Raw genomic sequence first — 26,588 nt, 5'->3', positions numbered from 1 at the left:
GCCTGAAAAAAATCCTCTCGGATGATTAGGAGGTCACATCAGGCCTCACTTCCACATGCGACCACTCCTGTTCTATCTGCACAAATCAAACCGTTTCTTAATGTAGGAAATAAATGCGCAGTGACAAACACAACGCTGGCCGCTCGGTCCAGCAAAGGTCCGCGGTCCCTGCGCTGCAGTTTGGCTGCAGGACAGGGAATGAGTCATCGTCTTCAGCCAGACACACAGTCATCTCTGCTTGTCGGTCTTTTTATCTGACAATCTTCAGGATTTGGTTTTGGGTTTTTGTCTATCTGATTTGTGCTATTTTTAAATTATTTATTTATTTATTTTACTGCTCAACAAGACTCAGTATTTCTTTCTTCACTGTTAACGTTCTATTGGATTCGAATTTCTGATTCTGGGCTTTATTTTCCTTTCCAGCGTCCCTGAGACGACTTCTAAACATGTTAGCTGTTTAATTTTTCAAATAAATTGGTAACACTTGTTATACATATATGATGATTATTTACAGGAACTACAAAATATATAAACTCTGTCCAGATAAAGTATTTGCCCCTGTGGAACTTGTTCCCTCTGTGTCACATTGCAACCAGGACTTTGAATTTATGTTATTAGGATTTCATGTGACACAAAATAGTTTATATTTGTGAATTAAAACATGGTTTTCAAAATTTTTTTACAAATTCATTTTAACAATTTGTACTCAAAATAAAATTCAGAGGAACTAGTAGCATTCAGTAGTACTAGAGTCCAACTGAGCGCTCAGAGGTTTGTAAATGAACAAACATCAACTTGAAATAAACAAAATCCTTTTGGTATGGACTGTGTGTACATTTATCAACTAGAAAAGGGTTTTTCTTTCCAGACGTGACTCCACTTTTTTAAATAGGGCTTTTAATTTGCACAATTTGCAGTGCCTAACCTTTGGAATCTTCCCCTTTTTGCCATCTTTGCCTTTCTCGTTTCTCCCCCACCCCTCCAGGCCCAGCCATGGGCTCCATACTCCCCCATGTAGTTCGGGGTCAGCCATAGGATCATCGGGTGGGTTCCTCGCCATCACAGCAGTGTGGTTGTACTCCGCCAGTCTAGCCAGCAGATGTTTCACCACCGCTGGACGAACCTCGGCGAGGTCGAATCTCTCGTACGGGTCCGCGCTGACGTTGAACAGCCACACCGACTTCCCCAGCCTATTGCGCCGCTTCTCAAGCTTCTGCCACCGTTCCGGGCCAACTGGAAGAGCCTGCGGTGGTATCCAGTCTCCATCACCCACATTTCCTGTCAGTAGCTTCCAGTCACCCACCCTGAGCGCGGCTCTCACTGCTGTGTCCCAGATCCCAAAGCCATTGAGTTCCAGCGCCTTGTCGTAGGGCTCCCCGGGTTTCCTGGACACAGGGTCAATGTTTAAAAGGATTTCCGTGCGGGGGCAAGGCAAACCCTCACTGATGCTAGCCCAGACATTATGGCCGTCCAGGTTTTGGTGGGATTGCAGGGTCCCTGCAAGCCCGAGTAATGTGGGATACCAGTCAGAAACATGGATCAGGGCTCTGCTTACAATCCCCTTCCTCTTCAAAAGGGGACTATGGACAAACCCCACCGCCCGGATGCCTCCTTCCCAGTAGGTCCCCTTCCCTCCTCTCAGTGGCCAGTTGCTCCCGCCTGAGAGCGGCTGTCCTCCGTTATCGGACGAGTAGATCAAGACGGAGTTTTGATAGAGGCCGCTAGTCCTCAGCTCTTTAACAAGCTCCGCAATCCCCTCGTCCAAGCAGCTAAGCATGGCTGCGTAGTGACGCCTTTGACGATTGCTCTGCGTGTCATAGTGGTGCAGGAAAAGATCCGGTGCCTGCAGAGGAGTGTGTGCAGCCTGCAGGGACAGGTAGAGGAAGAGTGGCCTTTGGGAGTTGTGGCTCTGCAAAATCTTCTTGACTCTGGATTGAAAAGCAGAACTTTGTAAGATGCAAAGATGCAACACCTTTCAAAGTAACTTTCTTTTGTTTACATTTTGTCATGTCTCAAAAACAAGCTTCAGTTTGTTTGTTCAGTGTGACGTGCTGGACGGACTATGTTTTTCGCCAGGCCTGGGAACACCTTGGAAGTCTGGGTCTCCCTGCTTAGGCTCTCTCCCCATGGATGGGTGGATAGAGTTTATTTTTATTAAAATAAACTCTATTCATCCATAAGTGGAATTAACTTAAGGTATTCATTTGTATATGCTCCATATATTCTTGCTATTCCTAACTAAAATCTTGCAGTGTTAGTTTTCTTCAGAAATGGAAGGAGTTTGGGACATACAGCAGAGAAGTAACCTAGACTCCATTGGTAGCTCTAGAGGAGTTGCAGAGACCTGCTGCTCAGGTGGGGAAAAACATAGACAGAACAACTAATCGTTGATTACTCAAAAAGACATGGCCATCATAAAGACCCGAAAGTCGTAAGAGGTTCTATTGGTGAGCCAGACTGCATGAAAACTATATTAGCACTGCATCTTCACCGGAACATACTATCCCCACCTTGAAACATGGTAGTAGCAGTATCATGCTGTGGTGAACTTCAAGAAGATGAAATGGGTTGCTGTGAACCCTTAGCACAACGTTTAGAAACAATGAAACATTTTTGTTCCACTTAGCAATTTTTCACTACTTTTTCACACAAAATGTCAACATCATTTTGTCACTTTCCTAAACTAATGGCCGCCTCTTCCTTATTTAGATATTTTAGGGAACAAAAAAGAATCACTTTTTTTGACTTTTGGCTATTATTTTAGGAAGGTGATGATTTGTGGTTGTAACAGTAATAAGTTAAAAAAGTAAAGGTTTAAGAGGCATCAGTGCTTTTGCATGACATTGTGTTATGCTTTGCTCCCTCTTTATGGATAATTTTGTTTATTCCTCGCCTTTCAATGTAGAGCAGCGTAGAGTAGTTGCCTCTCATCTCCCAGGCGGGTCTGTTCCCATCGTGCAAATCAAATCCACAAGCCTCAGCCCCATCGCAGCTCTGGTAGGAGAAGTGATCCCCGCTGCCCGTCAGGGTTCCCAGGAAGCTCTGAAATCCGCGCCGTGTGGGCAGGCAGTCTGGCCTGGAGAACCCCAGGTGCCATTTCCCAACCATGTGCGTGGCGTATCCAGCCTCAGCCAGGCGCTCGGGCAGAGTGGGGACGTCTGGGGGCAAACAGAGCGGCTGACGCGGTCGGATGATCGAATGCTGTAGTCCAGTGTGAATTTGGTAACTGCAGTCACAAAAACACTACATTAGACTGTTTGAAACCAAGATACAACTGATTTTAAGGTGATTTCTGATTATATATCTCACTCACTCTAAAAATGTGCTGTTTGTTTTTGTCCTTTGAACTAAAGGTGCAGGTATTGGGTCTCTTTTTCTGTTTACGCATAAAACATTCACAAATACAGAGATGTTTGCCAATGTGTGATGTGTTTCAACGTACACAAAGATAAAAATTACTTTCACCAATTTTATAATCAAGCCATTAAAATTGAGCAAAACTGACTTTATTCTCTTACAGCAGATATAAAGTAGACAAATAAAATGCAGTAATAGATGAAATAGTACTAATTAGTACCAGTCAAACTAGTACTTTTTCATCAGTGTTAAGGATTTTCTGACTCTAAACAAGCTCCTATATTTTGCAGAAACATAATTGTAAGTTAGTTTAGTCTTATTTCAAGTGTACTGAGATATTTGCACTAGAAACAAGACCAAAAATACTCTGCAAGTAAGATTTTGTGCTTTTGCAGAGTAGGAAAAACACTTAAAAGGCACTTCTGTCGTTTTCCTGTTATGAATGTAATATATGCTGACAAAAAGCCTTCTGGTGCCAAGTTAAAAGTCATCAAATGATAACAAGTAGGAGCCTACCGTCCTGTCATGAGCTGACTGCGAGAAGGAGAGCAGATAGGCTGGACGTAATAGTTTTCCAGCTTGACGCCCTCTGCTGCCAGCTGGTCCAGCGCAGGAGTGTGGATGTCTGAGCCATGATAGCCAACGTCTCCGTAGCCCTGGTCGTCCACCATGATGAAGATCAGGTGAGGCGTCTTCGACTGTCCAACGCCTTCTGTGTTCACGTTGCCATCATGCTCACACAAGCAGCCGAGACCACTCAGTAAGATTACGCTTGTCCAACAGAGAAGCACGGAGCAGAATGCGTTCGCCATGCTCTCAAATAGTCTGATATCCTCTCAGTCTTTTATGTTATTCAGCAAAGATAACTCCTGTTGTTAAATACATTTTAAGTGATCTGTATATCCCGAAAGTTCATCCAGTGTACTTCTTTGTGAATTCAGGATGAGCCAGAGGGGCTTTTATGGAGGCTACTGCAGTGGGTGGAGGAAAACTGCCTTTGTGAGCTGAGAAGCTGGCAGAGGTCAATGTTTGGGAAAGGAAGGCTTATTTTTTTTCATCAACTCGTGACATTCTTGTGGAGGGCTCAGGTGCTTCATAAGGTGGCTTGAATAAGTCTGGAAAGTAAAATTTTTGCTATTTAAATCTACGTTACAGTAGGCTGTAAACTGTGTGTAGATGTTCTGGCATTGAAAATAAAAATCCTTTTATATCTGCAACAGTACGACAAACTGATAATAATCGAGAAAAAATGCTTCAGATAAAATGGCGTTTGAAAAACATAAGTTAAGTCATCACCTTTCACCCCCTGTTACATTACTTCTTGCAATTACTCATACCCCATAACAATTAAAGTACATGTTCTAAAAAAAAAAGCTGGTAAAGAGTCAGTCCAACTTTGAAGAGCAATCTCGATAGAAAAAAAAAGAAGTACGGTGCTGGAGGTTTATGGTCGTTTCAGCTGTTTGCTCAGTTTCTGTTGCACTCGGAAAATGTCAGTTTGCAACGACGTAGGAGGTCAAGTTGAGGTCAGGTAGACCAAAAAATATTTCTAGGCTACTTGTAGGACTGCCAGGCAGGCAAGTCAAAATTCATATTTGACTGCCAAAGATCCACAAGAGGTCGAGTTGTTCTGAGGAGCAGAAAAACATCTACAAATCGTATCATAGTCTGAATACAGCTAAGAGGAATCTGCTCTGCACCATCAAAATTCAGCTTTAAAATTTTACATTTAGTGGAGTTGAACAATAATAATAATAATAAAAAAACAAAGAAGACATTTTAGACATGAAGGGGTGATATGAATAGCTACTATCTTCCTGACAGTAGTTTTTTGCTGTCTTCATTTAGCATTAATCCAGATTAGTAGATCCAGTAGCTGAAGCTAACAGCTAGCCTTAGAAGAACCAAGATCAAAGTGGGCATCTAAGTCTTAAAACAACTCCTGTCTCAAAATGTCTCGTAAAAGCAAATGTTGTTTTATTGACCTTTATACTATTTACACAGAGGTCACTAATGATTTACACAGGAAAAAAGGCTAGAGGTGGTGCCCTGCCAATGAGCTTCATGTGTGAAACACAGCATTGTGATGATTAATGTCTTCCACAAAATTACTGCACATTGCGAATACAAATATGTTTCACTTTCAGTTGTCTTAACATTACTAAGATCTGCTGAAATGGGGTATACTGCTCTGAGGATTCATTCTCTTTTCTACAGGAAGTTGAATTATTACTTACCTTTTCATTAGTTTTGCTGACTGGAAACACTACATATTACATCAGGAACATAGTTAATGGCACGCTGCCTTCTGCCTCCATTTCCTGCATGAATTATTATTGGTGTAAATAACCTCTAAATGCAAGTAGGATTAATGGTTCAAATGAATGCTCACATGAATATATGTCTAAGTCCTCTTTGGCCATTAGTTTCAGCTTCCAGAACAAATGAATCTGGATTTATCAAAATAAGTATATCAATAGAGTTAGAGACTATGGATGAGAAAAGTCCTTTAAACAAAATCTTCTTTAAAAATCCCAAAACTATCCCATGAAGTTATTTTTTGAAATAAGGTTGATGTTTCCACATTCACCACAAACCTGCATCAGCAATGTCACCATTTTTGTAAACAGTGAAGAGAAGATATATCAACCTTTTTTTTTTCCAACAAATTGTTACCATAGCAGCTAACAATTTTAGCTGCTAACAATTTTGACCAGGTCTTTCTTCCACTGGTATTCAGGGCTGCCATTCTCACTAACGAGACACATTTAACATCCCCACTTTAACTTCCCGCACTGCATGTTTCAAGTTATTGCCCACATCCATAATGAAAATCAAATAATCTGTCTTTTTTTTTTTTTTTTACCTCCTGGCTTTGTTCTGCAAAATTAATAGAGTTACCTGATCAGAACTGCCACCCACGCTGTATGGGTCACTGAAACCTATCAGGGGAACATCAGGCATTGTGATGAGAATATGTATCGACCACTGGGCTCTTAGCCCTCACTTCACCACCATCTCCTTCCTATTACGCTCGGAGGAAATCAATGCCTCGGACGCGAGTCCATTTCCTTCGCCGGAGAAGCAAACTCGTGTTGCCTAACCCTGTGGGAAATTTCACAGGCCTTTTCTCCCCAAAGTGAGAGCGGAAGATCGGGAAAGGTGACGATACGTAAGACCGGGAGATGGTGGGAAATGAGAGAAAACAGGGCATTAAAGGCACGACAAAAACAAGATGAACGTTGGAAAAATTAGGGATCTGAAAAGCTTTACTGTTCATGACAAGGGAGTGCAATGTAAAAACAAACAAAAAAAGAAATAAGCACCCAACACCTATCCTTGCTGTATGGGTTTTGGGGTTTAGCCATCAGTGCACCTAAGGGAAATGCAGGGAGACGTGAGCCACCAGGAGAGTGCAGGATTGGGGAGTGTTAAAAATGGAAAGTGACAAAAGTCTTCTTGAGGCATTGTACTTTTTTCAACAACTGCCTGAGCTGAGAAGGTAAAAAATATATATATACATGGTCTCTGTGTTTTCTGTTCTGTGGAGCTGAGTTTTTAAAGCTCATGGTGATGAACGATTGTGACAGAAATAAAGCATTTCTCTTTTCTACTTTTAAAGCACCTTTCACATCAAAAAAAAAAAAAAAGAACAATGGCAGACTTGTAAAAGTTTTCGTTCTTCTGGATCGCAGCACAGAGGAGGCCTTCGTTTTATGAATTCAAGACCAACAGCAGTGTGAGTCGGCAGGCTTGTGTTTGTTTGTGTGTTTCGGCAAAGCCAGCACGGCTGAGTGGAAGGGTGTGATTTATTCATGACAACGAATGAAGGAGTCACTCAGAGGCTGCAGTAAAGGTGAGCGAGGACGTCTGTGCCTTTTTCAGACTGGACTGAAGCTTTCTTTTTTCTTTTTTTTTTTTAAGCCACATTCCAACATGAGAGGTATTTCTGGAGTTTTTGTGAATCCTACATTCACTGTAAGCTGATCCCTTAGTGGTCAGTAAACACAGCAAAAGCAATATCATCTTATTGATATTCACAGATTACATTGCCTTTCAGAGGTATTTATATCCGTTGAATTTTTTTCATTGATCTCTTTAAAAACCACAAACTTGATGGTTTTATTTTTTCAGCAAATAAAAATCTACGGAGTGGTATCCGTTTGTTTAAAGTCACCTCTAACATGTCTTTATTTCTTTTTTTCCTCCTTCTTACCCACAGCATGATGGCGCCACCACCATGTTTCACAATGGCAGTGGGGTGTTCAGAATGATGTGCAGCTTTATTTGTGGAGTGGACAATGAGTGTTAGCTTCTCCCACCTGAGTTGTGGGTGTGTGTGCAGCTCCTCCAGAGTTACTTCTCGGTTGTTTCTCTGATTAATCTTCTCCCTTCCTGCCCGGCCAGTTTAGTTTTTGTTTCTCTTCTGATGCTCTCCAACAAACCTCAAAGAGCATCTGAAACCTCTGATATAACTGTCAGCAGGTTTAATTCTGCTTGAAATGAAATTTTACTTAAATTTCTGTCCCCGTCATTTTTATACGTTGTGTAATCTTAAGACCTGCGGATGGCCAAGGTCAAATTTGTCTCCTCTTAGGCGGACAGTAGAGTCTGACGCATCACACAGACACCCATCAGACTTGAAGGTGACGCTGACAGAGACCGTAGCCCGGCTTCTCCTCAAATACTTGAGGATCATCTTCCAGCCAGCAGAAACTCTATCCACTCCCTATTCTCCTCGCCTCACTCTGTGATGGATTGACAGAGATGAGGCCGAGTGGGTGAAGGGACCGCTCACGCCGTAGAGCCCACTGCTAAACTTTGAAGAAACTTTTTCTCCCACTTTGTCACAGCGGCTTCACGGTCAGGTTATTTCATCTTATCAGACGTCTCCCGTCAGCAGCATCATGCTGGCTTAGATGCAATGAAAACAACGTCATGAATCACAAGTGCTTGTGTGTGTGCGTGTTTTTTTTTTGTGTTTTTTTTTTTTAACCGAGCCACAGATAGTGGAGAGAGACACCAAGGGGATTTAAAAAGTACTGCAAGCACTTTTGTTAACAAAAAACCAAAACATTTGGTTTTTGTTAATTGAAACCGAAACATCTGTTTTTTCTTAAATTTACAGAATTTTAACAAAACCATGAAAAAACCTTTTTGTTTTACAGTATAGCATGATGTTTATAAGTCCAATATTCTCTGTCTTGTTAAAGAAAACACACTTGCATGCTATTAGTTCAATTGGTGACTACACACTAAAGAATGCTGGGTTAAAAAGAACCCAAAAACCCAGAGCTTGTGGCAAATTTGGACCAACCCAACGCTGGGTTGTTTTCACTCAAATCGGTTGGTTTGACCCAGAATATTGGGTTATAGAAACTACCCAGAGATTGGGTTGCTTAAAGTTAAAATGACCCCAAAATGTGTTGAAACTCAAAACCCATGACAAGGGTTATTATACCACAATATTTAGGTTTTGAAAAAAGTATTTTTTCCCTCCTTTCCTTCTTGTGAAGTCTCTAATAGGCCAACTCATCAGCCTATATAAATGATTAATACACTAAATCAGTTGTCTACTTTTAAATAATCTTATTTAAAAGTAGAAATACCTTTTTCACTCATTTCATCAGATTTGTTTCACTAACAACATGAGGCATCTCTGGAGTGCTTGCAACCGTTCCTCACGCCCCTCATACTGACAATTTTTTTTGTTTGTTTGTTTGATGCTTCCAGTTTACCTCCCTGTCATGTTTTGAACTCATGACCCTGGTTTGTGCCCAGATTGACCTGCACCCCTCCCAGGACTCCCGCTGCCCGGGGAGAGAAGTGTTCACGTAGCATCTGCTGCTTGAGACAGACACTGAGCCAGGTGGCCGCCGAAAACCTGCGTATGCTGCCACCGCCGGTGAGTCAGGCGGACATGCCTGCACACTCATCTGAGCTCACACACGAAAACAACAATTGGGACCATCTGTCTGAGAAATATGTTGCACAAGAGATTGCTCTAAATAAGCCCAGATTGGTCAAAGGCGAAACCAGGCTCACGGTTTTTCTGCAGTGTGTCATAATCTTTGGGCGTTTGCATGTTGGTTCTCAGTTTAGGTCTTCTTTTTTTTTTTTTTTTTTACTGGTGTCTCTCAGTAGTGGTTAATTTATTTGTGTTGAATTTCTTAGTAGTTGTCCTTTTCTGTGTGTTATTGTTTGGACTCCTATACAGGTATCAATCCTTAGTTTTTGTTTAGTTTGATCTTCTGTTTCCTCTGTTTCAGTTTCTTCTGTGTGCATTATTTCACCTTTTGTCAGTACCAAGCTTAGCGTCTTCCGCAGCTGTTCTTTATTCATTGATTGAGCTGACCTTGTCCCACAATCACCTCTCCACAAGCTATAGGCTTTTTGGTGTACTGCTGGATTCTTCCATTACTTCCTTCCCTCTTGTTCTGTAGGTTTATTCAGTTTCGTCACTAAATTCAGTACCTATCATGCGTCTGCCTTCGTCCTGCTCCCATTCGGGTTGAAACATGACATCAAGGTGGCTGTGCGGCTCCTGAAATGAGTATTTCAACCTCCTATTTGAGGTTTTATGACTAATAAGCTGTTGAAGTCAGCGTAGGCAGTCGGATGTATTTACTAATGATCTGTGGCTGTGACAGGAAACCTCTCATGTAGCTCCACAGTATCATCTTTGCTGTCATAATCACACCAGCAAAAACCTTTTGGGACATTTAAGATTCAGTAAATTAATAACTCACTTAAGGAGAAAGAAAAGCTACACGATGCTGTGGGAAGCTTATTTGGATTTCATGTATGCTAATGAAAACTTGAAACTGAATGGTACTGTTAGTTTTTTTTTATGAGCTGAACTTCCTAAATGTGGATAAAGCAAAGATCTACACTGCAGTTTTTAGGTGTAAGCATGGGACTTTTGTGAAAAACAAGCAGCAGACGTATTTTTCTCCTAGACACAGTGTGTGTGTGAATTTTAGTGTGTTTTCATGCAGGAGGTGTTAGCAGACTTTTAGAGGACCCAAATTGGTATTTTAGACCTATGGCTTTAAGCTTGACTAGATTCAAGTACATAAAAGTAGTAACTAAAAACTGAAGCATCAACCCTAAAAACTAATAGATTATACTAAAAGATTTTTTATAGCCTGAATTGATATGTTATGGAAATACAGTGAAGATCATAAGCTGCAGCTACATTTTGTTACATTTCTACACCTTCCCTCAGATTATCCCACAGGTATGAAAAAGCTTTCCACAGCCTCCAACAAGTTTTCTTCTAGAATTGCCTTTCATTTGAAATGTAATAGAAGATGCAGACGGAATGCTGAAAGTGCCGTATGATAAATAATGATATTATTCAGAAGTAAGCAGAGGAACATGAGCTGACAAGTAGTTATTCTACTCTTGACCAGTAGGGGGAGTAGGAGGACGAAGTTTTTTGGGGGGTTTTTTCCAACTTAATTCTGAATATCGTAGCGCTTTATGGTGAATTCATACAAAAAAAATTTCTTGTCATGCAGTCTTCTTATGTGTGGTTGAACGTTTTTCTGAAAACAAAAAGCAAACAGACTATGACAAGCGGACTGTCATGTTTTAGAGTGCATGTGACCCGGGGCTGATCTTGGTTACCGTCCTGAGGTCTGGAGACAGGTGCAGAGCACTGCTGCCAAACGGAGCAGCTATCAGTATATGCCTCATTGGTAATAGCAGTGTAACCTTCACGAACAAATTTATTCTAATGCCAAGTCCTCCAAGAAAAAGTCAGCACACTTAGATTTGTTTAAGTTTTCTCCATTTTAATTTTCATTAATCAATTACTTTACTTTTTTTTTTTTAGCTTGAATTTTAGGATGAAGATCGGAAGAGAATAAATTGAAATATAACTTTGGAGTAAAGTCGAAAACATTTACTGTTCTTGTAAATTCATTGTAATCTAACGGCATGTTTTCATAAATTATGCTTACACAAAGAGAGTAGTGCAAAAGCCAAAACACACTTTCACACAAGTTCAGCATTAACATGGTCAAAATCTGATAATCTTGGGTTTTATTGTGCTGATTTGTTGCAGTAAAGATGTACAAAAAAAACTTTTTTTACACAAGGCACCACTCTGATATTTGAAACACACAAGAAAACACCTGTAGAAACTGATAGTCTCCAAGGAGAGCGACATGCAGTGAAAGGGCCCAGAAACACAATCAGTCTGCAATTTCTCAACATCACTCATTTCTATCAGCACCCTTTGGCATCATTTCAAAAACTATTTGAACGTAATTGTCCGGGATTAGTGTGCCCTTTCGCCGCGAGCCTCAGACGTGAGATTTGAGAGACTAGCCGAGGGCACACTGAAGGATCCGTCATGGCCTCAATGTCAGAAATGCAGCACCATTAGGATGGTTTCAATGCTAACTTTACCTTGGTCTGCAGAGAAGATGGTGGAGCAGAAGAGGTGTCAGGGTCCTATTTTTGGAGGGGCTATCATCAACCCAGAGGCAGGGGTCTGAGTGACAGGACAAGTGTTGGGCTGGACCGTCCCCTCGTTCGGTTGGGGCAGACATTCTTCAGGGTAAGCAGCGTCAGGACACCCCCTCCCTGCAAACACACCCATCCACACACACACACACACACACACACACACACACACACACACACACAAACGCACACACACACACATCATGTATCTCTTTTCCTCTCCTCCCCCCTCTACTGAAGCTAAGATGGAGGCAGCACTCTGCATATGGGTGGATGGCACAGGAGGGGGTGTGTGTGTGCGTGTGTGTGCAGGTGTGAGTACTGGCCGTGGAGCTCAGACGGCAGACGGTCCGCCAGAAGAACAGCAGGTCAGAGCTCTACGAGGGGGCCCTGACTGCTAACCATGGAGCCACAGCACTGAGGGGCCGCCCTCAGATGAAATATAAAAGCCAAACAATATCGGATAAATAAACAAGAAAAGAAAAAACTTTAAAAAAAGAAAGAAAGAAAGAAAACAGAACAATGGTTGCAGAAGAAGTGATCATCACTCTGTCCGGTGGGGCGCCATGGGGCTTTCGTCTGCAGGGAGGCATGGAGCATCAGAAACCGCTCCAAGTGGCAAAGGTAAGCAGGTGACCCAGAAAGGGGAAGCTAAATCTGTTACATTTTGCTTTGCTGGGAAAAAAAAAAAAGTTTAAAATTATATCTTGGAGTGTGAATGAAGTCATGCTGCAGCAGTAGCTGAGATATATCTGGCACTGATTTAAAGAGCTGTGAACAAAGCCGAAGTGGAACATTGGCTGCTGTGCAGGTTGGTGCTGGGCCTAAACATGAGTCATGATTTGGTTTAAGAAGAGGCTTCATGCAGCGGCGGATTGATGATTGATTAGGCAGAGTCTAATCTTGCACTACAGTGTTAGAATATTTCACCAATGTACATTCGTTAAACAGCTTAAGCAGATTATGCAAAGTTAAAATTTAGAGCCTTAGAACCGGCTTTCTATTTATTTGCATGTAATGTTGCACTAGAGATTTTTAACATGAGGTCAAAACTGTAAATGCAACACCACATATCTGAGCACGAGTCACATTTTAGTTGGGAGGTTGTCTCAGTGTTATTTGGAAAATATTAAGTGAAATTTGTTTGATAAATGTGAGAAAATAACATGGATGAGGAACAAAAAGAATGCTGGTCTTTATTTAAAATGTGATTTTCTGGACTACACAAAGCAATACATCCATTTTTCTGGAATTTAAAAAACTTCACAAGAAAAGTTTTTTTTATTTTTTATCTTGGTATACTCGAATCGATCTGAGGTAAGTCTTATTCTAATTTCTTCGAAGTTCCTCCTCTCTAAAAATTCAGAAATCAAGGAGTGGGTTAGATAAACTTTCATTAGAAAGTCACTGGATGAATCTAAAAACACATAGAAACCGTCCTCATTCATGAATGAAAATCGATTCTGATTCATCATTTAACATTAATCAGATATGCTTGTCATAGTCATTTTATGAGTGATAGCACATCTGTAACATGTGTAATAAATAAAAATCCATAAAACTTTTACTTTTGGGTTTAAAATTAAAAACTTGATGATTATTATTATTGGTCTGACTCAAATAGTGCTTTTTTTTTTTTTTTTTTTGCTTTTTATATCCTTTTGGCAGGTAATCCTAAAGTGTAAGATATATAGATATCCAGGCATTCTCCTCAGTGAAGATGTTAAAACATTGCTTCCATTAACCCATCCAAAAACTCCTTTCCATTACACTGGAAATATTCTCAATTTGCCTTTCCAAGCATATTTTATGAGGCGTTACATAAAATTATTGGCTAATATTGCAGACGGATGACCTTTATGGTAGTGGACAGCTGATCTGACTGACCATCCAATACCGCCTACTCCTTCCCCCCTGAGGCACAATCGTCGCTTGTCAGGTCTTGTACTATATGGTTTCAAACAGGTGGAGCAGCCTGGGGTTTCAGTATGTCAGAGTTGGGTCTGTGATTGTGAGCCTGCATGCAGGTAATTGTGTGCGTATTTATAAGACCGAGTGTATTTCTGTGTCGTTTCATGTGGTGCATGCAAGGAGGCATGCAGGGATATTATGAGTGTTATGATTTGCAACCACAAGGTGACTGACTGAACAAATAACTTGACATCCTAGGCCACAAGTCGGCACAGATCACTTTGAAAGGCTTAGCTAAATGGGGAGGTGGGATTTCATTACAGGCAAACCAGAATAGCTGAAAAAAACTAATTAGGGAAACCAAGGCCTTAGACCGCATTTAAATACAAGATACTTAGTGAAATAAGCGCTAAATTACCTTTCAAAAGTTGTCAAAATTTAAAAAAAAAAATCTACAAAGAAACATGTTAGTTTTCTGTGGGCTAAACGTTGTGGTCTTCGTAGATGTCAGGCACAAATAGCAAAAGAACCCCATGAAGATGGGCCTCTGGCTGGCATTTCCCTGTCAAAGTGTGTGTGAGTGCTGCCACTCGAGTTATAATTTGTGGCATTTGTCCACAGCAAGACCAGGCTGTCATGCCAGAATCTGTTTCCTGTCAGTCACTGTCAAAAACCAAGTCAGGACAAGAAGCACAGCTCAGGTCAACCTTTTATTTCCAATCTCAGCTGTGAAAACCTCAAGATCCCAGGGAAATAATAACCTTTTCAATAAACTGCCCTGACAAAAGACAGAAACATTGTCAAGTGACAGAAACATTGGTCCTTCAAACCACATCCTTACACCTTAGAATTGTCCAAGAGTGATTTTTAAGTAAAACTGAAAATATACTGGGAAGTCCATTCGCATCTGCACATTACAAACGATTAATCATTTGACTAGCATAATGAGAAGATTTGTTTTGGACAAATAAAAAAGTGTGCCTATTTTCTTCCGGTTTGTATTCAGATGTTGTATGTAGACTCCAGATTGGCCTAAGGATGGGATGTCAGATACTTGAACGTGTTTTAAGAGCATTGCCCCAGGCTTATCAAGCCACATTTGCTTGTAATCAATCAAAATTCAAGATCTGTATAACATCTTTTCTCCTTTACAGGTGCGTAAACGCAGCAAGGCCTGCCGGGCTGGGCTGCGGGAGGCGGATGAGCTGATATCTATCAACGAACAACCATGTGGATCTCTTTCCCATGCCCAGGCCATGAACCTCATCGACAGCTCCCCGGGGATACTAAACATCCTAGTCAGAAGGTAATGGTGTACCAACACTCTAAATGATGGGTGACTATGGGCATCTTTTTAATGTTGCTTGCAACTTGTCTCTATTTAGCCCAGAAAAATGTGTATTGAAAACGAGACTTGCTTTAGCCAGTATGTACTGTCCTGATTTAACCTAAATAAGAATACATTTGATCGACTACAACCACTTTTTACATAGTTTACATTTAGATGTCAGTGAACATTTTTGTGATGATGTCTGTCACTTTGAACCTGCTTTGGGGAGAAACGTTATAAGACTACTGCCATGGAGTTCACAACCTGTAAAGAAAAAAAGCCATATATCTCTGAAAAACATCTGCAAAAAACACTAACGCATTCAAATATTACTGTTACCTGTACTGAGATTTTAAAAAGTGAGCCTCCATTACCAGACTACTGGGTTAACAACTTTAATTGTTCACAGGGCGCCTGCTGCTTTTCAATCCGTTGTCCTTGTCACCCGTGCCCCATCTCCACGGATAGACAAAGAGTACCGTGCTGCTCTAAAAGCCATGTCACCAACCCAACCCCACCACGCACCTGTCCGAGAGGTCCACCGGAGTCGTTCCTCCTTGACCAGTGGATTAACTTCCCCACCTGGCAGCGAAGCTTATTACGGGGAGACGGATAGCGACGCAGATGTGGCGGGTTACGAGAGGCAACGGCGACAGAAACGCAGAAGCCCCAGCAACTCCAACTCCGGGAAACCATCGGGAAGGACATCTCCCGAAGAAGGGGAGACGTCGGAGATGAGCGGCTACGACAGTGCTCCAGATGCCCAGGCTTTCCCTCGTTCACTGGAAGGACGTGGAGGAAATGGAGATGAAGGAGGCAACCTACCTGGGGTCACAAGGAAAGAGGTTGTTTACAAACCGCCAGGTCCGGGGATGTGGTCCTCTCAGACGTCCACTGAAACTTCCTCGATCATCTCCTCAGCAGACGACCAGGGGCCACGGAATGGAGGACAGGAGGAAGACAGTGGTTTTCTAGAGCCGGCCAATGTGCCACTGGTGTCCCCCGAGAGGGCAAAGGAGGCTCTGATGTTGGGTTCTCGCAGCCAGCTTGTGCCCATGGTGGGTCCTGTGAATAAACCCATTGATGAGGAACTTATGACAACCTACATGGAAAAGGCTAAGCTAGCTAGTAAGTAAAGCTGAGGAGGGCCACTGGTGTAGACTTGCACTCCAAGCTAGATCAAGAATCATTTTCCTGTCTTACATCATATACTATCAGCACATTTTATTTTATTTTATTTTTTACCTCCACTCTTTAAATTTTACCTGATAATCTCCAAGTAATGAAATGATTCCACCTTCCTCTATGGTGGAACAGAGTAATAAAAGTTAGTCTAACCTGTTAAACAAAATATAGACGCTATAGTTTACTATATTTATCTCAAGCTATGTCTGTAAAAAACCCCAGCAATCAATCTGTGAGCAGTGAAAAGCCTCTGCAGCTGCTTTCAGGAGTCAAGTGGCAATGCGAAGAGCCATATTTTTCCTACTCTTAGGGTTAAGATTTCTAAAATGGAGCCAAAAATATGAAAGAAGTGGTGACACAAATAACAATTTCTCCAACTTTGTTGCAAATGTCAACATTTCAGTCGGCGACAGAGCATAATAAAACACAGCTGGAGAAAATCTGCTCAAATTGACCAATCCGTAGAAATAAGCCATAAACAACTTAGCTGCTCAATCAGCTGTTCTTAAGAACTTAAATAAATTTACTCTGAGAAATCCCTTATGTCACCACAAGGTTCATAATGTCCTACCTTAGCCAAGACAAATTAAGAATACTATTCAGATGACAATTACTTCTAAGGAAGCAGAATAAAGTTGCTAGTGATTGTTATTATTACAGTGCCAAGTTCAATCATATGTGGTACTTATCCTTTAACGTTCACATCACCGCAATTCATGTTTTTCCTACATAGATGTCAGAGTATATGAGTCTAATAATGTGCAAATTTATCCTTCCCCAGCTAAATTGGGGAGTTTAAGACCTGCCTGGAATTTTTTCTGGAAGTGCTTCCATGGCAAGTCCAGAGATAGATACCTGATAAATACATTTTGGTCAGGACAGTTTTAGATACTTACGTCAGAGTCAGCTATGGGTTTAAAGGTTAAATCTTTCTGAGACTCATTACACTTAATCTGATGTTCTTAATATTTATACTTTTATACTCTGCAGAATTGAATCGAGGGGACACACTTCAGGACAAGCAAGTGAAAGAAGCCAAGAGCAAGTGTCGGACAATTGCATCTTTGCTGACAGATGCGCCGAACCCTCACTCCAAAGGAGTGTTGATGTTCAAGAAAAGAAGACAGCGCTCAAAAAAATACACCCTGACAAGCTTTGGGAGTGTAGATGAGGACAGGTTTCAGGACTCACAAGAGGATGACGGGGTGTTTCCTGGCAGCGAATCTGAGTTTGACGAGGAGGGCTTCTCTGGAGCTCCAGACCCAACTTGGGATAGCGACTACCTGGATAAGCTGGAAAAGAGGGCGACGGCAGGCACAGAAGGTCGAGAGGTTGGAGCAGAAAACGCTTTGAATCCTGGTTTGAGTGACACTGTAGGAAAGGGTGCACAGTTGTTTGAGCAGCAAAGAAAAAGAGTGGATGAACTTGCAAAGAAAGGAGAAGCAGCACATTCTCATGCACCCCTTGAATCTCAAGTACAGGAGCATTGTCAGATGCATCCGTTGCATCTTGAAATTCCTGCACAAGTGCAATCGACACAAGGACCTCAACAGTCACCATCTGGTCCTACACCTGCACAGGCAGTTCAGACTCAAATTGTTAATTCCCCCCATCTTGTACCTCAAGGGAACTTACCTAACTCTACAGTGAATGCAGTTAGCATGGTGATGGCACCTCCTCCTGCAGCACCCAAGCCAGCCACAGCCTCGGTTACGGTTCTGAGCAGTTCTGCACCCCCTCCTGAAACCCCATTGCCTGAACTGCCTGCAAGCAATGTTCTAAACAGAACAGCACGTCCTTTTACCCCCGGCTTCATCAGCATTCGAGCCGCAACTGCTCCTGTAACGTTTCGACCAGCTGTCTCAAAGAAGACACAGCGGCCTGCCTCAGCAGCTGTTGTGACACCACCATTTTCCACTGCTTCTGACGTAGCCAATAACACGACACCCGTAACATCACAGCAACCCCCTGGTCCTCCACCGGTGGTTCCCCCGCCATACTCCTTTCCTAAAGCTTCCCTACCCCTGACACCAGAAGCTCCTGTTACTATTCACACTCCTGCTCTTTCGGCCCCTTTTGAAACAATGCAGTCATCACCAGGATTAAGTGGTTTTCATCATTCTCCATTTTCAACTATGACCCCAGTGTCTGTGCCTTCAGTACCTAGATCCCCACAAACAGCATCAGTTCCTGTTCCTCCTTTGTCCCCAATTAATGGCTCAGTTGATCCAATTGCCTCAGTGCCTCCACTCCAAGTGCCAGTGGCTCAGCCCCCAGCTCCACAAGTTTCCATACCATCAGTTACTCAAGAATATGCGATCACAAAGCCCGAAGCTGTTGTCTCAACCTCTGTTCCTGGCCCGACAGGTCGTACAGGAATTTTACTTGAAGCAAGACGGCGTAGTGGCAAACCTAAACCTATGTTTAATGTGCCAGAAGTGGTAAAGAAATCCCCAAATCCTGACTTACTATCATTGGTTCAGAACCTAGATGAAAGGTCCACCAGACACAAGTATGGCCAAACAACTGCTGACGACGTCTATGAAGAGGAGGAAAGCGGTGAGGCTGGCACAGGAAGGGTGCCACCGCCAGTTGCACCAAAACCTCGGGTCATTCATGAGACCCCACAGATTCTTCAAGCTGGGGGCAAAGGGGCTCAATTGTTTGCTAAAAGACAGAGCCGCATGGGTATGTATGTAGTCGACACGCCACCCGAGACCCCTTTCCAGCAGGATGTGGCCATGCAAAATACATTTCAACAGTTTGACTCCTCTGTCAATTCTTCCCATCCCTCTCAGTGGAAATACTCTCCGAACGTTCGTGCACCTCCGCCTATTGGATACAACCCGCTGTTAGCCCCTTCTCTTCCCACAGGCCCTCAGAAAGATGCAGGCAACCCAGACAACAAGGCAAGAGGAAGCTCCCAAAAGGAAGGCATCAAGGCCGTGGATTTCATGAAGAGGCAACCTTATCAGCTCAACTCTGCCATGTTCCAGTATGGAGGCAGTGTCACCAATCTGTCAGCCATGCCTTCATACCAGGCCCAGCAGAACAACTACACAACAACAATGGTGGGAAGCTCACTGACCTCACCTCGACAAATACCGCTCAAAACAGCCCGCGTCTATGAAATCAAGCGTTTCTCTACCCCAACACCTATGTCAGCTCAAACTATCACACCTAAAGTCATTGCTCCTCGCTCAGCTACTACTCTTGGAGAACGTTTGACTCGTTCAGGCATGACATCTCCACCTCCTGTTGCCTTTGCTCCAGCTCCACCCCAGTCAGTCGGTACTTCGAAACCAATTTTTTCTTCCTCCCAACCGACACGGCTACCCAACCTGCCAAAGTTCTCAGCCACCCCTATTCCATACTCCATACCTCCTTCGGGCCCCACACCTTACACTCCAGCCTCATACTCCAGTGGGCTGCAGACAGCCAAGCAGTTTCAAAGTGCTCCAGAACTTAGCATTCTTGCATCTTTGCCCCCGCTGAAAAACAACCCGGTTCAGGCCCCCAAACCACATTTTGTTGCCACTAGGGGCGGTGCGCAGCCCCATGTCTGGAGACCAGGAGCATTTTAAAAAGGTGACGCACCTGTGGGGTTAGTAATTATCAACATGAAACCTATCAGTATCGACTGTTATAATTGCTTCTTTGTTTAGTCAAAGCACCTTTTTCCCTTTTAAATAACGAAAGGGAAGTTTTTGCTGGCTGCATAAACAAAGATAAGGATTTTTAGGATACTAATTTGGAATTATTTTAACATTTTACAATATGTTGAAATATCAAGGTATTAAAAATGTATGTCCTATCCGGTAAAGAACAAAACGTTAGGCAATGTTTTACCAAAAGAAATTATTTCATTATGAAGTTCAAAAAACTTCAAATTAACAAATACAATTTGACTTATACATTTGCTTTTGACATATACCTTGATGCTAATGGGGTAAAGTAGTACCCTGGACCTAGTTTTGATTAGGCATTTGCAGGTTTATGCCATTCATTTAGAAGGAATATAAACCCTAACGCTCACTTTAGCCTGGTAGGAATTATTTCTCATTTGCACAGGTCACATTATGTGAGCACAGTTAGAGCAATACTTATCACTTGGCTAATTTTAGATGCCATTCAGGTACCAACACACTCTCATTTTGCAATGTGGTTGTTTGCAGATAGATGTACATTGTTAAATTGTATTAAACAAATTCTAAATATAAAGGATGTGTATTTTACTTTATTTTTATTCTTAGAGGAATTAATGGAAAGTCGATGCTGTTCAATTTTGTGAAAGGGCTTATGGAATGAGAGCAGCTGTGACGAGAGGGCGATAACATGTAATGGAGTCTTAGGTAGATCGTTGTCCATTTGTCTGAAATGGACATGGTCACATCTTTTAAAATGAAGGTTTCTGATTCATTACATGCAGATTAAAATCTCACAGACTGTAGATGTGAATAGGATGGCCAGGGAAGTATGATCAGGTAAATTTATGGTGGAGCTTAAAGAACTGACGGATGGAAGACGGAGGCTTTATTGGTATCTTTTTTCCCCCCACAATAGTTGTGATAAAAAGCTGAAATGTAATAGAAATGTACCTTGAAACAGGTGTTTTGATGGAAGCAAGTAAGGCATATTGTTTCTTTTTTTTTTTTTTTTACCTATGTTAAATATAATTTCTGATGAATGTTTGTATTTATGATACAACGGCTAAAGACACTAAAATGTTGCAAATAACTATATGTTGAGGTGTAAAATATGTTATTCAAGAAGCTGGATAGTTAGATTAGGTGTGAAACTGTTTATTTTTTGCTGAGTTAGAGTTTATACTGAGTAAGAAAAGGCAAATATTTTGGAGAAATAAAGTTAGATTTGAAAGAACTTTGGTTGTCTGAAATGTCTGATTTCACACCACTATCTGTTGTTCTGTATATGAACGTACATTCAGCTTGCTTTTGGTCCCTAAACATAAATTTTACTGTACTGTATCAACACAGTTCTTAACATGAATTTAAAAAAAAAATGCTACAGAAGAATTAGAGAAAAAAATAAAAACAACACATATGAAATTAAAGTGAGTGCTCAGACATAAAATTACAAATACAACTAATGACTTTGAGACATGTACTTAACAGTTTAACAGTGACTGAAAAGGAAAGAAATGCCATAACAGGTTTTAAAAGGTGATGTATATCCATGCAGTATTTGAACACGATATGCAATCTATTCATAAAAATATGAACTGTACTCTCTCTATCCTTAAAGGAGCAAAGGATTAGTGTCCATTTGGAGATATTGGGAGAAAGTTAAATGTGGTGGTGTGTCCTGGTCAGATCAGCCTTCAGTCCCAGAATGGGGATCTGGAAGCCAACATAGCCGCTTTAAAATGATGCAGGTTTATGAACTTCTGGGGGTCGGTGATCGGGGAGGTATTCAAACACCTATAAAACATCCAAACAGTCACATAAATAAATGCAAACTCCCATCAGAAACGTCTCAGTCATGCAGAAGTTTTGAAATCTGAAGCTCCTCGACGGTAAGGGACAAGAACTGCACATCCATACCGCCCTCTGCAGGAAATAATGCGGAACAACAACTGACCTCAACCATAAAGCAATCCGGCTTTAATACTCACAGTTGGCTCATAAAATGTAATATCAAAATGTTATTGGAGCACCTTTTATCGTTTGCCAGCATAATTTTCACAAGTCTTTTCAACAAGTCGTAACATTTATTACAGCACGGAGTTGCATTAATTCTTAATGCGATAACAGGAGAGCTGGACCTCCGAAATGTCCTGTGGTGGGATTGAGGTTCTGATTCAATTGCTTGTACTGACACAAATAGCAAATCAGTCAATCACAAAACGCATCAGACAACAATCTCTGAATGCACAATAAATTGCCTTTTAAAGCAATTTAACTGACTAACAAATCCGTCCCTTTAGAACCACGGTGTGCATCCAACAATGACTTTTTGTATTATCAGAAGTAGAAATAAATCTTACAGAAAATTGCTGAGCTCACCTGAAAACGCCTCTGAAAAAGAGAAGTCCTATGAGACTAAAAGGTTTGAAGAAACTTTAACAGGCAGAGTGACCAAATATTGTCTTGTCAAGGATGCTGAGAAACTCCAAACAAAGAGGTACTGAATGAATCAAAGACAATACCGTCATAATCGCTGTTCCTGTTCAGAGTGCACATCAGTGCAATTGACCAATTGCATTTTTTTTTTTTTTTGCCTTGATTTCTAGTTTACTTTTATGGGTAGATTTCACATTACATAAAATTATATACATATGTATGTTGATTTAAACTGACTTATTATTTGTTTCATAAAAAAAAAAACACTACTGTGACCATTATTTAATACATTTGTATTTCAAAGAAAACTGTCTTTCACATACAACTTGGAATGTCATCATAGGAAAAATCGTGAGCAATTCCTTTCAGTCCTTTATTTTCTTTCTAACGTGAACTGCAGCCACTGCGTGGCGCTGTGGCACCAGACAGATGCACGCTGCCCCCCTGCCATTTACGCTCACACTGTGCCTAATAATAGAGTTGTCAAAATCCAAACCAAATACTATTTATGCACGAGGGAAATTACATGGCTATAATGAATTAAGTGTTAATGTAACAGCCAAAATTAAACCGAGCAAAAAATACAACTGGGTCAGGTTTTTGGGGAAGCTCATTTTTGAAAATAGCACACCCTGCAGTTTCCACAGGTAGACTCAATATGTATTATATATATATATATATACACACACACCTTATTTTCTATATTGACTTTTAAAAGTATTTTCTTTAATATTATGTCTTCACAACAAGTAACGTCAGTGTATTTTATTAAAATTTTATGACACACCAACACAAAGCAGCACACTATTTTGAAGTTGAAGGGAAGTCCTGCAAGATTTTACTTCAAAACATCTAGAAAGTGTTGTGTTCATTTGTCTATAGCCCACTTTACGAGGATAATCAAGAGTAGTCAATTACTTTCGAAAGTCATCTCAGTAAATAGTTCAAAAATGTGTAAGTACATTTAAAATAAATTTGTTTGTTTGAGAACATCGGTGACCAAGCGACTCAGTGAGGCCAAGGAACACACTGGGTCAGGAAACTGAACTTCTTAGCCTATGTGGTACAGTATGTCTGGTTAAAGTCTAACATGTTACTCTGAATGGATGCTTTTCTTCAGAACAGATAAGGGAGACTCATCTTTCCATCCCGGGAGAAAATCTGCTGCAAACGATTGTGGAGGTGTGGAGATTGTGTCTCAGGTAGGACAACAACGGTAAACATGCAACCAACTGCAATAAAATGGTTTACATCAAAGCATTTCCAGTGTTTGAATGGACCGTTACAAAATCCCAAATCTTATTGGGAATCTGACAATTCTCAGATTTGTAATTTTATAACAATCTTAAAAAAGGGATGAGATCGCTCTATCCCAGTAAAATGCATTGAAGTTTGTGATTGTATGTATTTTATGGATGTTTTGTGCAGCATCAATTTCAACTTAAAAAAAAATCATGTATAAAGAATCAATCCATCCATCAATGGTAAGTTTTCACAGAAATTTTCCCAAGCAGTTCTCAGGGGAAAAGGGCAGTGTCCACCCTGGACAGGGCACTAGTCCATCGGAGACACATTCAGACACACAGGACAAACAACCACTCATGTATGTCATACCAAAGGACAATTTGGAGACCAAATAACCTAAAAGTAATGTTTTTGGTCTACGGGAGGAAGCCAGAGTGCCTGGGGAGAACCCATACATGGAGAACATTGAAAAACCATAGACTGGGACTCTGGAGGTGTCTTGCTGCAAGGCAACAGTGTGCAACTGTGCCACCGTGCAGCTGATTACAGAATTGCCTGGAAAGAAAGACATAAGATACATGTACTTTTTTAAAAGTTTTTTTTCAGGACTCTGTTTCTACATTCCTGATTTATATTGCAATTGAAACCGATGAGCTTGTGATGTTGGATGTTGGTATTATTCTACAATGACCTGTGACTGTTAAGGACATGAGCAGTCCTTTGAAACTCAAACTGATGTGGCCTTCATGTATATCCACACATGTTCTTAACCTTTGACTTGCTCTCTCTGCACTCACTCTTAGACCCCTCCTCTTTCCTCCATGTCTTTCTTCGCACCCCAAACACTCTTGAGAGTCCCCCTGAGGCTCTGAAGTCCTGTTCCCCCTCGTTCTCTGCAGCTAAATATAGGCTGCAGAGCCATCTGCAAGAATGATTTTGTTCCTTTAATATCGCCATCAGCGATTTCGACCGGCCAAGAGAGACTTCTCCACCCAGGCTTAATGACCCCCTTTCCATTCCGTAGTCACACTCCTAACTTCAGCCTCCTCCTCCCCGCCTTGACATCAACACTCCTACCGCACCCCCTGCAAACCCCCCCGCCAGTCCTCCCCCCAACCGAACCTTTCTGCAAGATCTGGTATCTGAGTGTTGCTTTGCACTTTCCGGGACCTGAGTCCAGTCATACGAGGGGTCAGAGGCACTAAGGGATTTGTACCTTTGTGTTTGAGATCAATATCTTCCTCTCTGTTTGGTATTTATAGGTCCTTCTCTCCTCACAGGATTACAACAGAATCCCGGTGAGTGGATGTAAACCTGTTGGTGTGCTTTTTTTTTTTTTTTTTTTTTTTTTTCCTTTTTTCTTTTTCTGTAGATTACTCGACTTAACCTGCAGCCTTTCAACTCTGGATGTTGCATAGTGGCAAAAGAACAAAATGGTTTTCCCAAACATAAGCTACACAGGCTATTTGGCTAGTGATGGTGGGGGAAATAGATTTATTTGTAAAGCCTTAAAAAGCTAAATAAAGAGCTGAATGTGCTGACTGTAACAGAAGTTTTATATAGTGTTATCAGAGCCGCGTTAGAGGTGGGCACCAAATCTCCACAGCTCTCCTGCCATGAAATTATCGCACTGCATCAAAAAATCCTCCTCATTAACAAGCACTCCAGTTCTGACCCTTGTGTGTCTCAAATGGGCACTTCCAGCTGATTTTCTGGAGGTGTGTTTTGTGTTCTTCGGAGTTTGCTTCAAGCCCGTTTGATAGCCTTATGACGCCATTGCATGTCGCTAAAATGTCTTGGCTGGAAATGGCTTTTAAAAATAGCCGCAGCGGGTTCAGTTACAGCCAGTAGATGTGATGTGATGTTTTGCCACTAAACATGGACCTTAAAGAAAAATGTTTATGGCTGAGTTTGCAGACATTTAGAATAAAAATCTGCATGTGAAATGTAAAACGTTAGGTACATGTGATAAAGTAAGATGCTTATTAGAGAATGGGTTGCGTGGTACGGCTGGAAAGTAATGTTCATGAGCTTCAGGTGGGAAAGGTCTCGGCATACGAAACCGCGGACAGTATCCCATCGTTTTTACCTGCAGAAAAACCTGATGAGAAGTTCCTCGGTGAACCTCGGCGTACTGCCGTTGACTGTCGGATGTGAGAACAGATCTCGTGTCCCCAAAAATAAGCTGAAGCACAGATTGAGCTAAATGTTTCTTTTGAAGGGGAAGACGTGCGTCCCACGGGGGAACGCGAGGCATCCAGAGTCTCTGACACTTCCCATGAGTGTAAAGAACTAGGGGGGACGTGTGTGGTCTTGCAAGTGTGTTACATTGATCTCCTTTGAGCTTGCAGGGGTAGGCGATAGGTTATGGTGCTAATGATCCTAAGTTATGCTCAGAAGCTGGTGGAGATCAGTCGTAAATTAAAACCTTTTCTAACCCTCCTCGTCTCCTCAGAACCGTTTGCGACTTGCATTTCATCTTTGAAGCTTTTTTTTTTTTTGCTTTTCTTTTCTTGCCTAGTAAATTTCAAATGCAGGAATGCTGTCCTGCATTTCTGTACCCGCGGGTAACGTTCTATGGTTTCTCCCTCTCCCTCCAGCCATGCCTCTGGGAACACCTGCCCCCCTAAACAAGCGGAAAAAGCCCTCCAAGATCATAACCGACCTATCGCATATCAGTCAGGATGGTAAGGCTGACGTAAAATGATGTGAATATGAAATTACCGCAGCTCAGTAAAAGCCTTTCAGGACGTAAAACGGGTGTACACAGACACAGAAGAGGGTTGCACACTGCAGGCGATGTGCTGTGAAACAATATTTAAAAAACTTTGTTTCAGTCTGATTCTAACTCCTTTTCCCAGACTTCTTCCGTCCTTTACAGTCATTTCACAGTATAAAACAAAAATTCTCTAAGAATTTAGATGGTCAGGGACAGAAGGAAGGAAGGAAGGAAGGAAGGAAGGAAGGAAGGAAGGAAGGAAGGAAGGAAGGAAGGAAGGAAG

The 26,588-nt window shown here is 41.6% G+C and overlaps 3 protein-coding genes across 4 annotated transcripts in view; 2 read left to right on the top strand and 1 right to left on the bottom strand.

The window, feature by feature from the left end:
- Positions 1-411: 411 nt before the first annotated feature.
- Positions 412-4,279, bottom strand: LOC103476426 (arylsulfatase I). The gene is made up of 3 exons (XM_008428777.1): positions 3,874-4,279; positions 2,894-3,226; positions 412-1,928 (listed from the first exon to the last, which is right to left on the bottom strand). Exons 1-3 carry the CDS (start codon positions 4,167-4,169, stop codon positions 845-847), a joined length of 1,713 nt encoding a protein of 570 aa, XP_008426999.1. The 5' UTR covers positions 4,170-4,279; the 3' UTR covers positions 412-844.
- Positions 4,280-12,138: 7,859 nt separating this feature from the next.
- synpo2la (synaptopodin 2-like a) lies at positions 12,139-21,140 on the top strand. The gene is made up of 4 exons (XM_008428778.2): positions 12,139-12,456; positions 14,898-15,049; positions 15,483-16,201; positions 17,249-21,140. Exons 1-4 carry the CDS (start codon positions 12,355-12,357, stop codon positions 19,840-19,842), a joined length of 3,567 nt encoding a protein of 1,188 aa, XP_008427000.1. The 5' UTR covers positions 12,139-12,354; the 3' UTR covers positions 19,843-21,140.
- A 3,579-nt stretch (positions 21,141-24,719) lies between these two features.
- Positions 24,720-26,588, top strand: part of myoz1a (myozenin 1a) — a 5,273-nt gene continuing 3,404 nt past the window's right edge. Inside the window, exons 1-2 of one of the 2 annotated variants that reach the window (XM_008428779.1) lie at positions 24,720-24,884; positions 26,187-26,273. In XM_008428779.1, the coding sequence (XP_008427001.1) occupies positions 26,189-26,273 (85 nt within the window). In that variant the 5' untranslated portion in view covers positions 24,720-24,884; positions 26,187-26,188. Of the gene's footprint in view, positions 24,885-25,279; positions 25,305-26,186; positions 26,274-26,588 lie in introns of those variants that run through there. The other variant, XM_008428781.1, reaches the window with a different exon arrangement.

The sequence above is a fragment of the Poecilia reticulata genome, linkage group LG15, assembly GCF_000633615.1.
Source record: "Poecilia reticulata strain Guanapo linkage group LG15, Guppy_female_1.0+MT, whole genome shotgun sequence".
Lineage (NCBI taxonomy): Eukaryota > Metazoa > Chordata > Actinopteri > Cyprinodontiformes > Poeciliidae > Poecilia > Poecilia reticulata.
The sequence above is the reverse complement of the archived record's forward strand: the minus strand, read 5'-3'. Positions and strand labels throughout refer to the sequence as shown.

Bases quoted from the DNA above. Each gene is read 5' to 3' on its own strand.
- LOC103476426 (XM_008428777.1), bottom strand. From the start codon at position 4,169: ATGGCGAACGCATTCTGCTCCGTGCTTCTCTGTTGGACAAGCGTAATC. The intron at 3,227-3,873 runs GTAGGCTCCTAC...TTGTGACTGCAG, and splicing joins AGTCAGCTCATGACAGGACG to TTACCAAATTCACACTGGAC. The intron at 1,929-2,893 runs GCGAGGAATAAA...TTTTCAATCCAG, and splicing joins ACGCTGCTCTACATTGAAAG to AGTCAAGAAGATTTTGCAGA.
- synpo2la (XM_008428778.2), top strand. From the start codon at position 12,355: ATGGTTGCAGAAGAAGTGATCATCACTCTGTCCGGTGGGGCGCCATGG. The intron at 12,457-14,897 runs GTAAGCAGGTGA...TCTCCTTTACAG, and splicing joins AACCGCTCCAAGTGGCAAAG to GTGCGTAAACGCAGCAAGGC. The intron at 16,202-17,248 runs GTAAGTAAAGCT...TATACTCTGCAG, and splicing joins GGAAAAGGCTAAGCTAGCTA to AATTGAATCGAGGGGACACA.